Source organism: Notolepis coatsorum, assembly GCF_963971535.1.
Source record: "Notolepis coatsorum genome assembly, chromosome: 2".
NCBI classification, from domain to species: domain Eukaryota; kingdom Metazoa; phylum Chordata; class Actinopteri; order Aulopiformes; family Paralepididae; genus Notolepis; species Notolepis coatsorum.
In genome coordinates this window covers 212,477,962-212,493,338 of record NC_140166.1, presented here as the reverse complement: position 1 = coordinate 212,493,338, position 15,377 = coordinate 212,477,962, and the positions used below count along the sequence as shown (strand labels likewise).

At 43.7% G+C, this 15,377-nt stretch overlaps 1 protein-coding gene across 1 annotated transcript in view; it reads left to right on the top strand.

The window, feature by feature from the left end:
• Positions 1–1,996: 1,996 nt before the first annotated feature.
• Positions 1,997–15,377, top strand: part of fndc3ba (fibronectin type III domain containing 3Ba) — a gene marked incomplete at both ends in the record, with an annotated part of 127,561 nt that continues 114,180 nt past the window's right edge. The window contains 2 exon segments of the mRNA XM_084308505.1: positions 1,997–2,152; positions 9,462–9,782. Of these exon segments, the coding sequence (XP_084164631.1) occupies positions 1,997–2,152; positions 9,462–9,782 (477 nt within the window).

Here is a 15,377-nt window from a genome sequence, read left to right as displayed (position 1 = left end):
ACACACTCACTGACACAAGTCCAGACAGACAATTCTAAAGAACCATAAAGGAAGAGGACGTGGTCCTGGCTCTATGCAATCGCTCTGCCTGCGCGGGGTTAAGGAGAGAAGCCATGATGGGCCTCCAGACCAGAGGCTCTCCTGACAACCAGAGGACCTTTTGAAGTTCTGTCTCTGTCCGAGCGGAACAAGGAAAGGACTTTTACTTTCGATGTATTTGCTCCTTGCAGAGGGCACTTCTGAGTCCTCTGGTGTGTTCCAATCCTGGTGATTATTGTATTGGCATGGCGTTTCATTTTCTTCATTTCTATCTTTCTTTCTTTTCTTCTTTCTTTCTTTCTTTCTTTCTTTCTTTCTTTCTTTCTTTCTTTCTTTCTTTCTTTCTTTCTTTCTTTCTTTCTTTCTTTCTTTCTTTCTTTCTTTCTTTCTTTCTTTCTTTCTTTCTTTCTTTCTTTCTTTCTTTCTTTCTTTCTTTCTTTCTTTCTTTCTTTCTTTCTCTCTTTCTTTCTTTCTCTCTTTCTCTCTTTCTTTCTTTCTCTCTTTCTCTCTTTCTTGCGTTGTTCTAATTCTTTAATCTTATTTTGGTTTCTCTCTCTCTCTCTATCTCTGCTGTTCCTTTTGCTTTACTTTAAAACTGAGTTAAAATAAAGATGTTTTAAGGTTGTTCATTCTTATTGGAAGTTGTCCATCTTTTGCTGTACGTCTCTTTCACTCACTCACTCACTCACTCACTCACTCACTCACTCACTCACTCACTCACTCACTCTCACACACCCCAGAGGGGCGGAACAAATCCAATGACGTCCTGATTCAGATCGTTTCGATACATTGTGGATATTCATACTCCTCGGTTAGATTTGTGTGAATGTTGTATAATTTGCGTTTGTTGTCATATTAAATATAGTATATTCATAAGCAATGATTGAATACACAACCTTAAAATCTTAACTCTTGTGTTATTCGTTTCCAGGTTCTATAGTGTGATGATTGGTTGCACACAGGGTAGGAATTCCATGTCCACATTCATATTGACTGATTATTGTACCGAACACACACACGCACCAGGGTCGTTATCTTCTTGTGTAAATAATATACAGACCATGTTTGTGTGTGTGGTTGGTTACCCAGGTTCCTTGTCGTCATAAACTTCCACCAGGCCTTGTCCTTCTCAGTAGGACTTTATCCTCTATCTCTTTCTTTTTCTCTCTCATTCTCTTTTTCTCTCTCACTCCCTCTCTTTTTCTCTCTTTCCCTTCCTCCCTCTCTCTCTCTCTCTCTCTCTGAAGAGCCACACGTTATGGACACGTTATGGATTCTGAGACAGGAGGTCCGTAAGATGTTCTGTATCTGAGAAGCGGCGGGATCTGCCTGTGCTGGCTGGCTGGCTGAGGAAGCCTCTCCCATTACGTGTGATCCAGTCTGTGGTCCAGTCTGTGTGTCTGTGGTCCAGTCTGTGTGTCTGTGGTCCAGTCTGTGTGTCTGTGGTCCAGTCTGTGTGTCTGTGGTCCAGTCTGTGGTCCAGTCTGTGTGTCTGTGGTCCAGTCTGTGTCTGTGGTCCAGTCTGTGTGTCTGTGGTCCAGTCTGTGGTCCAGTCTGTGTGTCTGTGGTCCAGTCTGTGTGTCTGTGGTCCAGTCTGTGTGTCTGTGGTCCAGTCTGTGGTCCAGTCTGTGTGTCTGTGATCCAGTCTGTGGTCCAGTCTGTGTGTCTGTGGTCCAGTCTGTGGTCCAGTCTGTGGTCCAGTCTGTGTGTCTGTGGTCCAGTCTGTGGTCCAGTCTGTGGTCCAGTCTGTGTGTCTGTGGTCCAGTCTGTGTGTCTGTGGTCCAGTCTGTGTGTCTGTGGTCCAGTCTGTGTGTCTGTGGTCCAGTCTGTGGTCCAGTCTGTGTGTCTGTGATCCAGTCTGTGGTCCAGTCTGTGTGTCTGTGATCCAGTCTGTGGTCCAGTCTGTGTGTCTGTGGTCCAGTCTGTGTGTCTGTGGTCCAGTCTGTGGTCCGGTGTGATGGCAGGCTGGAGGTCAGTAGGTTTCACCCTGCTGTCAGTAGGCCTGCTGAGTGTTCTGTCGGGGCTGCTGGCCTGCTTCCCCGGGGGAACCAACAGGCCCTGGTTCATCAGCTGGGACGTCAAGGTGGCAGCCCCTCTATGGACCGGGACGCTGGTAGGTACAGTAGGCTGCTGGCTGCACCAATACTAGGGATGTCCGATATTATCGGCCTACCGATATTATTGGCCGATATTGGCATTAAAATGTAATATCGGAAATTATCGGTATCGGTTTTCACATTTTTATTATTATTTTTTTTTTTTACATTTATTTAACCTTTATTTACACAGGCAAGCAAGTAAGAACAAATTCTTATTTTATTTATTGTGAAAAGTATGCATAATGTTGTGTTTTTTCGGGGGGGGGAACCCCGCATATATCGGTATCGGTTGATATCGGTATCGGAAATTAAGAGTTGGACAATATCCGTATCGGATATCGGTAAAAAAGCCAATATCGAACATCCCTAACCAATACATACAGCAGCTACACGATATCCCACCTGGGAGGAATACCATTTGAATGTCTGCAACACGTGTACATATGTTTTATATGACCTTTGAATTGTAAGGCAGTGGCTTAGGAGGTAGAACGGTCGCCCCTAACTGCTCCCGGCGAGCAGGTCGCCACCTTGCATGAGGCACACTGTACTTTGGATAAAAGTGATATATAAATGCAGACCATTTTCCATTTACCAAAAGGTCTTGATATTTTTGGTCAAATTTGTTATTCAAATAATAGCTGCTCTACAAACATTAGATTAGATTCAAATGTATTGTCATTATATAGCACAAGTACAGTACAGTGAAAAGATGTTTGGCATCCAACCAGAGTACAAATGTAACAGTAATATACAATGTACAGGTGATTAAACTGGATATAACATATATAAATTAGTACTACCGTACTGAGTAATAGTACTAATCAGGTGTATGTACAGAGTTGTAGTATTATTATGCACAGTGATACAGGTATAAAGACACTATGGTAGTAAGTCATACTGGCCAGCAGCGTAACTAGTAAGAGTAGGTGAGGGATATGTACAGATATAGATATAGTATCTAACTATCTACAGGTATGTAGAAAGGATTATATGCAGGTATATACAGACAGATGTGGATATATATATATATATATATATATATATACAGTAAATATAAATATATGTATATGGTATATACAACATTATTGTACATGCTATCATACTTATTTTTTATACAGGTGTATACATGGGTATATAGAAAGGAGTATATGCAGGTATATTCAGACAGATATGGATACATATATATATGGTAAATATATATGTCTTTGTGGGTAAAGTTTTTCTTTTTGTTTATTTAAGTTTGTTTAAAAAAATATATATAATTTTTTTTGCACTAGGGGATGTGAAAACTTGAAAGACCAATATCTCAAAACTACTCTGACTGTAGAGAGAACAAATGGCACAGCATCACACACAGTATCGTGTACACAATACATGCAGTACCTTCCAGCCTGCCTTGATGTTTAAAGGAAAACGCCAACATTTGGGGAAATTAGCTTACCGTCTTCTCCAGAGAGAGACAAGAAGATAGATACCAGTTTCCTCTCTGTGCGTTCAGTAGAAAGCTATCTGGCTGCACGTTAGCCTAGCTTAGCACAATGAATGGAAGCGGACAGTGCCGGTTAGCCTAGGCATTGTCCAACTAACACCTCTCCCGAAGGCTAACCGACACTGTCCGCTTCCATTCATTGTGCTAAGCTAGGCTAACGTGCAGCCAGATAGCTTTCTACTGAACACACTACTTAAAAAAAAAAAAAAACTGCAACACATTTTAGGAGGATACATACTCAGTCATTCAGATTTCCATAAGCCCAATGGAAAAACATGCACAACAGATCACTAACACTGTCGCGTCCCTGACGAAGACGGACAGGAGCACTTGGATTGGTCCCCGGGCGTGGCGCTCGCTGCTCGTCTGCTCCCGGCTGCCCTTGGGGGGAAGGACGACAAGATGGGAGGAGCAGACAGGGCCGGCTCTGACCAATTGGCTGCCCTAGGCAGGATTTTATCTGGTGCCCCCTTGCATCCCAGTTTATTCACTACCAATAATATTATACTGTAGAATATCCCGTTAACGTTCAAAAGTCCTTATATGGTCCGTCCATCACTTCGCCCCTCGTCTGTCAGCCTAATGCTGTATTTTTGACACATCGTTGGAAAGCTAAAATGGCCGCAGTTCGATTGACACCCTACTCAACCTATTACGTGCTTCCAGTCTCGGGTTACAAGGCCGAACAGTGAACAACCAATGAGCGTCGGTTTCGGACAAGTGACCACGGTATGATTGGCGATTTTTGTAGCCAATGAAATTCTGGAGCTAATGGTATATTACGCAAGGGCTGTTCTGTTCCATACGGTAAAGGGAGAGAAGAAGACGTTTTTTGGGAGAATTTCTCACTCGCCGTCCAAATGAATGAGCCATTGTAAAACACACATTTTCCATGGGATTGTTATAAACGTTGGGCCTGAATTATAGATAAGACTTCAGTATTTCAAAAATAACTAGTAGTATTAGTATTTTTCCTCTGGGTGGTGGCGCCCTTAGCATTTGCCTATACTGCCTATGCCTAGAACGGCCCTGGGTGCAGAGAACATTTCGTCAGCGACTCAGTGCATGTGTGTGTGTGTGTGTTCCTGTGGGTCGCCCATCGCATGCGTGTGTGTGTTAAATCTGATGACAAATAAAGACTTATACTTATATATTCTTTTAAATGGTAAATGGCTGCATTTATATTGTTTTTATCCAAAGCACTTCACAATTTGTTCCTCACATTTACCCATTCACTCACACATTCACACACCGACGACGGGCAACCATGAAGGTGCCAACCTGCGCATCAGGAGCAGTTAGGGGTTAAGTGTCTTGCTCAAGGACACATCGGCATGCTGTCCGGGAGGAGCAGGAATCTAACTGGGAACCTCCGGATTATGTTTTTATCCTCGGATTACTCCGTATTCTTTTTATCTATTATATTATTATTATTTTTAATAACCTACTGCGTGTCATTTGTGATCATGACTAAAGGCAGGGGTGTAAAAAGTACCCAGAAATTATACTTAACACATTCCCCGCCAACGACGAGTATACTCGTTATTGGCTGCCAATCGTTGAACGCCAAGAACGAGTATACTTGTTATTTGATCATTATTTCTTTTATTCGATATTTCTATTCATTACAGGCGCACGGACTCAGGGTTAACATGGGGAATCCTCATGAGAATGTAAAAGTGCAATACCGGCCGCATCACGCTAGACGGCGGTATCGAGCACCCTTTCTACCTGGAGGGGAGAGAACAGATGGTGGAGGTAAACGGTACCCTATCCCCCCCCTCCCACTGAGCTGTGGTGTTCCACAAGGACTAGGACCGCTACTGTTCCTAATTTATGCAAATTACATGTCGTCAGCTTGGAACTGCAACTTGTTCCTGTTCGCGGACGACTCAGCCCTGCTGGTCTCTGACAAGAACAAGTTACAGGTTGAAAAAACCCTCAGCTCGGAACTAGGCAAAATCTGCACCTGGCTCGCTGACAACAAACTATCATTACACCTGGGTAAAACAGAGTCCATTCTCTTCGGTTCAAATAACAAACTCAGCAAGGCCGACTTCTCAGTTACAGTGGGTGACAATATTGTCACAAGGAAAGATGAAATTACATACCTAGGTTCCATCCTAGAGGCTAATCTTTCCTGTGACAAAATGGCATCCAATGTAATAAAAAAAAGTCAACCAACGAACTAGATTGTACCTGATCTCCTCTCTGGTAAACAAGAATACCCTGAAGACTCTGGCAGGAGCACTCATACAAGGGTACTACGACTATGCTTGCACCTCATGGTACCAAAGCACCTCAAAGGCGCTAAAAACAAAATTACAAACATCACAAAACAAACTGGTCAGACTACTGCTTGACCTTACTCCTAGAACCCACCTCACCCCTGCCCACTTTGACAACATAGGATGGCTTAGGCCCTTGTTACACACACTGTTTTTGTGCTCGTTTGAATACGTTTTTGAATACGTTTGCTGTCCCTATTAGATAGAAATGCCATTTTGGCAGGAAACGTTGTGGCCCTACTGAAAACGCTAAATTGTGTTTCCGTTTTTACATCCATTCATTCTGCTAGCATTAACGATTGCATGAGCACTGCAGCTGGCTAACGTGAGCTAGTGTTAGCTATCAGACCCTGTTAGCTCAAGCTCCTCTTTCAATCTTAACAAGCATTAAACAAAATGGCCCAGTCATCTATTCACCTTTGTTTAATACACACAGCGTTGTCTCTAATGTTATCTAGCTACTGATAGCTCCCGATATCATCAGTTTGGTGCTGGCTGGTTAACGTGAGCTAGCGTTAGCTTCTAGCCACAATGCTATACTGTTATACTGGCATATTCCATTCACGTTAGCATGTAGCTAACAATGTAGCTAACAACATCACCGATCCTTTTTGAGACTAAACTATCCGCTCTTGGTGGTCACTTGTGTTAATGTTAGTTTTGTTTCATCAACAAATGAGAGGCAGAACACACAGTGAATGTATCCGTTTTGTTTATTGCACTTTTATTACACTTTGCTGAAAAATAAGTGCTGCATTGGGTAAATAGGCATTTAAAGATGGCGGCGCCTTGTTGACATTTTCTTTGCAGGAAGTGTATTGGCACATTCAAGTTCTGATTGGTTGAAAATTGCCTTCATGTTCGCCACCTACTGCCACCTACTGCTTTGGCAGTGTACTACATCACTGTGCTCGGGTGACAAAACGAAAGTGTGACTCGCCTACCGGCTACGTTGCGACCTGGAAAAGCGAAACTCATCTGAAAACGAAACTCAGTCTAACCGCAGTCTAACCGCAGCCAAAAAAGAGTAGACGACAGAGTACAGCAACTTGCAATGGGCCTGGTCTACAAGATACACTACACGACTAAGGTACCCATGTACATGTCAAAATACTTCCCAAAGGTCAGTGAATACCATGACCACAACACCAGAGGGAGCTCCACAAATCATGTTAAACCCAGATTCGGCTCAAACAAGGGACTAAACATGTTTCGCAATTATGCCACATCAATGTGGAACGCCCTACCCAAAGCTGTAAAGGAATGTGAATCACTACCCACTTTCAAGGAGCACCTACAGGAGACTGCAATTCGAAACTGGCCCCTGTAAATGTCCTAACCCAACCCCCTCCAATGTACAGTAAATGTACTAACCCAATAATACACGAGACCCTCTTCTTGGGACCAAGTAAGGTTTAGTCGATAATCCAATGTACAGTTACCCCCCCCCCACTCCGCCTACCCCCCCCCCCCACCCAACCACCTACTATGTACAGTTCCCCCCACCCCACCTACCCAACCCAGTATGGTTGTCAATATCCCAATGTACCCAACCCCCCCCACCCAACCTCCAATGTACAGTTTCTACGTCAAATGTATATACTCCCTTTTCTTGACTCCTTCTGTATCACAAACAGTACTGTATTTGCAAATCTGGTATGTCATAAATGTATAGATGTAGCAGTACTGACTATCTGTATGTCATGTATGTCATATATGTCTATATGAATTGAAAATGGGGGACCCTGATGGAAACAAGACAAACGTCTTTCTCAGGTCTGCATCCCCTTAACAATTGTATGTATTGAGCCGTACTGTATTGTACCCATTCTGCAATCTGTTAAATAAAGTTTTCATTCATTCATTCATTCAACCCCCCCCCCCACCCCACCTCATCCAATGTACAGTTTCTTCGTCAAATGTATATACTCTCTTTTTTAAACTCTTTTTGTACCACAAACAGTACTGTATTTGTAAATCTGGTATGTCATAAATGTATAGATGTAGCAGTACTGTCTATCTGTATGATGAATTGAAAATGGGGGACCCTGATGTAAACAAGACGAAAGTCTTTCTCTGGTCTGCATCCCCTTAACAATTGTGTGTATTGAGCTGTACTGTACTGTACCCATTCTGCAATCTGTTAATACAATTTTCAATCAATCAATCAATCACAAGGACCAATCAGCATGGGTATTGGCGGGTTAATTTTCCATTGATGGGGATTTGATTGGCTGTTCTTAAATAAAGTGCAGCCGCAGGATTAATAACGTTAACGTTAGTTTGGCCAGAGAAATAAATATACTAATTAAAATTGTTGGACCTGCGAGATTTGTACTTTGTACTTTGTAGGTCTGCATTTTAAATGTAAGGAGTAAAAAGTATGTTTTTTTTCTCTGAAATGTAATTGACTAAAAAACTATACAAACCTAATAATACTTGAGTAAAGTACAAATCCCCCAAAACAGTATTTAAGTATTGTAACAACAACAATTACTCAAGTACTTTACACCCCTGACTAAAGGCTAGAATTAGAAAATACTTAATTTTAGACCTTAGTTCTGAATCACACTTTCTACACCTGGGAGTTTCCTTTGATTTACCTGTGAGTCCCATGACTAATGCGTAAAACACACACACACACTCATACGTTCATTGTGAGCTCTCATTCATGTGGGCTGCGGTGTGATTAGCGGTGTGACGTCGGAAGCCCTGCGGCCACTGAATCAGCTCCAAATGCTTAACATAATTGTCTGTTTGCATTCTAGGCCACTGCTGCTGGCGTTAGCGTCGTTATGGCAAACAGGCACCAAACCAGAATGTCTCTGGTGAGTTTGTGACGCGACGACAATCAGGTTATTCATGGGAAAGTATACTTGGGAGATCCCCATCCTATCTCAGCAGTGATCAACGCTGACTCATATGACACTGTGCTTCTGACGACACGACATACCACAGATACCATACCGAGTTCCTGCTTTCCACTAAAGGAGCTAGGGGTATACTAGTTAGTATCAACAGCAGTAAGATGTTATATAAAACACTAACCTTACTGTCTTCTACTATCATGCACTGTTCCACTAAATAATCGTCCTTGCCTATATTACTACCTACTATACTAATATGTCTCTACTACTATGCACTCAACACTGTAGTACCCAACTTTCAACACTTTGATGAACATTGTTACTCCGCTGAAAGAGTTGTACCCTTCCTGCTGACTTGTCATACAGAACTTATAAATCGCTTTGGATAAAAGCGCTCAGCTAAATGTAAATGTCATAGCAGTAGTTACTATCAACAGCAATAATACTGTATGTTTGTGATATGTTGCAACATGCCTGGGTCCCATGATGACAAAACTATCTAATTTGGGTTCTTATAAAAAACATACACAGCAGGCCCAACCTTCCGTCTAGGTACATTGTGTAACTCGGTGCAACTTTCTCCACCTCTCTGCTGCCCCCACATGGAAAACCCTGGCAATGACACCCGTTCCCTCAGTCACTAGCATGTGTGTTGTGGGTGTGTCCTCTCTCTCAGTGGGAGACGGCCTACTACACCTCCATCCTGTGTGCGCTGACGTCACCGCTGATGTTTGCTGTCGCCATGGCAGCGGTGTTGACAGGACCTCTGTGTTACTACTCCTACCTCGGCTCGGTTGCCACGGGATACCTCTCTCACGCCGTCCGCTACCCGTACCCTTACCGGCGGGCCGTGCCGGGCCTGTGTCTGGACCCGGCCGGAGCTGAGTGGTACCACCTGGCTCTGCGCACGGCTGACCTGCTGGCCAGCGCGGCCATCTTCATCCTCTCCCTCTGCATCATCGTCATCCTCACCATGCGTCTACTGAGGACAGGGAGGGTCGGTCTGAGAGCAAGGAATCATCACGTGGGGCCACGCAGCATGTAATCACAGTGTCGTGGGTTAGAGTCCTCCCCCCCCCCCCCCCCCCCTTCTTTCTGCTAGAAAGACCAGCATAGACCAGCATCATTTCAATGCTGGTCTATGCTGGTTAGTGCTGGTGTGATGCTGGTTTAGCTGCAGCAGAAAGACCAGCATATCAGCACCAAAACATATGCTGGTCTTTGCTGGTATAACATGCATTATGCTGGTCTTTGCTGGTATAACATGCATTATGCTGGTCTTTGCTGGTATAACATGCATTCAAGTCAAGTCAAGTCAAGAGTTTTAATTGTCACGGCATACAGGTATACAATGAAATGCGGGTGGTCTTGCCCGCAACGATGTGCAATACAGTGGTACATATAATAGAATCAAAAGAAGAAACAACATTGTGCAGTAACAGATAGCAGGTAACATGGAGTGACATCTCGGTATCTGTACATAGTTATTTACAGCGCATGTGTGACATGCTAGTTAGCTTTGGTAGTGCAATACACTGTTCCTGTTATTCTAATTTAAAGTGACCTTTCCTTTGGCCATAAGTGTGCGTGTGTGCGACATGAGTGTGTGCCCGCTCATGTTAAAGTGTTAAGTGGCTGCTCGTGTGTGAGCGTGCACAGTGTGCGTGTCGTGTGTGTGTTCATGTGTGCTTGTGTGTGGACAGTTCAATGTTCTGAGCACTCAATGTACATTGTTCATGGCTCTGATGGCCTGGGGGAAGAAGCTGAGCCTAAACCGCTCTGTCCTAGTAGCTGAGATTTGCAGGCGTCTGCCTGACCTCAGCAGCTGAAACAGGCTGTTATTGGGGTGGTGAGGGTCTTTCATTATCCTGCAGGCTCTGGATTTGCACCTCTTGTTGTATAGAACCTGCAGGGGGGGTAGTGCAATACCCGTGGTACGCTCGGCTGAGCGCACCACTTTCTGTAGGGCCTTCTTGTCCTGTGCCGTGCTGTTTCCATACCAGGCAGTGATGTTTCCGGTCAGGATGCTCTCTACAGCTCCTGAGTAGAAGGACTGGAGTATCTTCCCCGATACTCTGAACTTCCTTAACTGTCTCAGGTGGTAGAGACGCTGTTTCGCCTTCTTTACTACTGTGCCTATGTGTGTTGACCATGTCAGGTCCTCTGAGATGTGGACCCCCAGGTACTTGAAGCTGCTCACCCTGTCCACGGTAGCCCCGTCTATCATCAGTGGTGTGTGTGTCTCCTGCTGTCCTCTCCTATAATCCACGATCAGTTCCTTGGTTTTGCCAATGTTCAGGAGCAGGCTGTTGTCCTGGCACCAGCGTTCCAGTACCTCCACCTCCTCCCGGTAGGCCTTCTCGTCGTTGTCCGAGATCAGCCCCACCACCACCGTGTCATCTGCGAACTTCACTATGGAGTTGGAGCTGAACTTGGCCACACAGTCGTGTGTGTAGAGTGAGTACAGCAGGGGGCTCAGAACACAGCCCTGGGGGGACCCGATGCTCAGGGTGATGGTGTTGGAGGTCTGACCCCCCACCCTGACCGCCTGGGGTCTTTCGCTCAGAAAGTCCAGTACCCAGGCGCTCAGGGCGGAGCTCAGACCTAGCTCGATCAGCTTGTCCACCAGTCTGGTGGGGACTATGGTGTTGAACGCTGAGCTGTAGTCAATGAACAACAGTCTCACATAGCCCCCCTTCTGGCGGTCAAGGTGCGAGAGGGTGCTGTGCAGTACCTGGGAGACCGCGTCGTCGGTGGACCTGTTTGTCCTGTATGCAAATTGCATAGGGTCCATATCACTGGGGAGGGAGGCACAAATGTGGTCCTTGACCAGCCTCTCGAAACATTTCATGACCACAGAGGTGAGTGCCACCGGTCTGTAGTCATTTGGACATGCTGGGGAGGGTTTCTTCGGCACAGGGATGATGGTAGACCTCTTGAAGCAGGCAGGGACCACTGACTCCGCCAGTGATTGATTAAATATGACGGTGAACACAGGGGCCAGCTGGTTGGCACAGGTCTTGAGTATACGTCCTGTTATGCCATCTGGGCCAGCAGCCTTCCTGGTGTTCACCTGCATAAATGCTCTTCTCACACTGTGTTCCGACAACGAGAGAGCGTCCCCCCCCCCTCGCGGTTGCCCCCCCCCCTCCACAACAGCCGGCGCGCCAGTGACGTCACTAGCCGGAGAGCCAGCAGCGCCACTGTCTACACCAAACCGAGCGTAGAAGGTGTTGAGCTTGTCCGCGAGGGAGGCGTCGTCGCTCCCCATGCTGGTATTTGCTGGTATAACATGCATTATGCTGGTATTTGCTGGTATAACATGCATTATGCTGGTCTTTGCTGGTATAACATGCATTATGCTGGTCTTTGCTGGTATAACATGCATTATGCTGGTCTTTGCTGGTATAACATGCATTATGCTGGTCTTTGCTGGTATAACATGCATTATGCTGGTCTTTGCTGGTATAACATGCATTATGCTGGTCTTTGCTGGTATAACATGCATTATGCTGGTATTTGCTGGTATAACATGCATTATGCTGGTCTTTGCTGGTATAACATGCATTATGCTGGTCTTTGCTGGTATAACATGCATTATGCTGGTCTTTGCTGGTATAACATGCATTATGCTGGTCTTTACTGGTATAACATGCATTATGCTGGTATTTGCTGGTATAACATGCATTATGCTGGTCTTTGCTGGTATAACATGCATTATGCTGGTATTTGCTGGTATAACATGCATTATGCTGGTCTTTGCTGGTATAACATGCATTATGCTGGTATTTGCTGGTATAACATGCATTATGCTGGTATTTGCTGGTATAACATGCATTATGCTGGTATTTGCTGGTATAACATGCATTATGCTGGTATTTGCTGGTATAACATGCATTATGCTGGTCTTTGCTGGTATAACATGCATTATGCTGGTCTTTGCTGGTATAACATGCATTATGCTGGTCTTTGCTGGTATAACATGCATTATGCTGGTCTTTGCTGGTATAACATGCATTATGCTGGTATTTGCTGGTATAACATGCATTATGCTGGTCTTTGCTGGTATAACATGCATTATGCTGGTCTTTGCTGGTATAACATGCATTATGCTGGTATTTGCTGGTATAACATGCATTATGCTGGTCTTTGCTGGTATAACATGCATTATGCTGGTCTTTGCTGGTATAACATGCATTATGCTGGTCTTTGCTGGTATAACATGCATTATGCTGGTATTTGCTGGTATAACATGCATTATGCTGGTCTTTGCTGGTATAACATGCATTATGCTGGTATTTGCTGGTATAACATGCATTATGCTGGTCTTTGCTGGTATAACATGCATTATGCTGGTATTTGCTGGTATAACATGCATTATGCTGGTCTTTGCTGGTATAACATGCATTATGCTGGTATTTGCTGGTATAACATGCATTATGCTGGTCTTTGCTGGTATAACATGCATTATGCTGGTCTTTGCTGGTATAACATGCATTATGCTGGTCTTTGCTGGTATAACATGCATTATGCTGGTCTTTGCTGGTATAACATGCATTATGCTGGTATTTGCTGGTATAACATGCATTATGCTGGTCTTTGCTGGTATAACATGCATTATGCTGGTCTTTGCTGGTATAACATGCATTATGCTGGTCTTTACTGGTATAACATGCATTATGCTGGTATTTGCTGGTATAACATGCATTATGCTGGTCTTTGCTGGTATAACATGCATTATGCTGGTATTTGCTGGTATAACATGCATTATGCTGGTCTTTGCTGGTATAACATGCATTATGCTGGTATTTGCTGGTATAACATGCATTATGCTGGTATTTGCTGGTATAACATGCATTATGCTGGTATTTGCTGGTATAACATGCATTATGCTGGTATTTGCTGGTATAACATGCATTATGCTGGTATTTGCTGGTATAACATGCATTATGCTGGTCTTTGCTGGTATATCATGCATTATGCTGGTCTTTGCTGGTATAACATGCATTATGCTGGTATTTGCTGGTATATCATGCATTATGCTGGTCTTTGCTGGTATAACATGCATTATGCTGGTCTTTGCTGGTATAACATGCATTATGCTGGTCTTTGCTGGTATAACATGCATTATGCTGGTCTTTGCTGGTATAACATGCATTATGCTGGTATTTGCTGGTATAACATGCATTATGCTGGTATTTGCTGGTATAACATGCATTATGCTGGTCTTTGCTGGTATAACATGCATTATGCTGGTCTTTGCTGGTATAACATGCATTATGCTGGTCTTTGCTGGTATAACATGCATTATGCTGGTCTTTGCTGGTATAACATGCATTATGCTGGTATTTGCTGGTATAACATGCATTATGCTGGTCTTTGCTGGTATAACATGCATTATGCTGGTCTTTGCTGGTATAACATGCATTATGCTGGTCTTTACTGGTATAACATGCATTATGCTGGTATTTGCTGGTATAACATGCATTATGCTGGTCTTTGCTGGTATAACATGCATTATGCTGGTATTTGCTGGTATAACATGCATTATGCTGGTCTTTGCTGGTATAACATGCATTATGCTGGTATTTGCTGGTATAACATGCATTATGCTGGTCTTTGCTGGTATAACATGCATTATGCTGGTATTTGCTGGTATAACATGCATTATGCTGGTATTTGCTGGTATAACATGCATTATGCTGGTATTTGCTGGTATAACATGCATTATGCTGGTATTTGCTGGTATAACATGCATTATGCTGGTCTTTGCTGGTATAACATGCATTATGCTGGTCTTTGCTGGTATATCATGCATTATGCTGGTCTTTGCTGGTATAACATGCATTATGCTGGTATTTGCTGGTATAACATGCATTATGCTGGTATTTGCTGGTATAACATGCATTATGCTGGTCTTTGCTGGTATAACATGCATTATGCTGGTCTTTGCTGGTATAACATGCATTATGCTGGTCTTTGCTGGTATAACATGCATTATGCTGGTCTTTACTGGTATAACATGCATTATGCTGGTATTTGCTGGTATAACATGCATTATGCTGGTATTTGCTGGTATAACATGCATTATGCTGGTCTTTGCTGGTATATCATGCATTATGCTGGTCTTTGCTGGTATAACATGCATTATGCTGGTATTTGCTGGTATATCATGCATTATGCTGGTCTTTGCTGGTATAACATGCATTATGCTGGTCTTTGCTGGTATAACATGCATTATGCTGGTCTTTGCTGGTATAACATGCATTATGCTGGTCTTTGCTGGTATAACATGCATTATGCTGGTATTTGCTGGTATAACATGCATTATGCTGGTATTTGCTGGTATAACATGCATTATGCTGGTCTTTGCTGGTATAACATGCATTATGCTGGTCTTTGCTGGTATAACATGCATTATGCTGGTCTTTGCTGGTATAACATGCATTATGCTGGTCTTTGCTGGTATAACATGCATTATGCTGGTCTTTGCTGGTATAACATGCATTATGCTGGTCTTTGCTGGTATAACATGCATTATGCTGGTCTTTGCTGGTATAACATGCATTATGCTGGTCTTTGCTGGTATAAC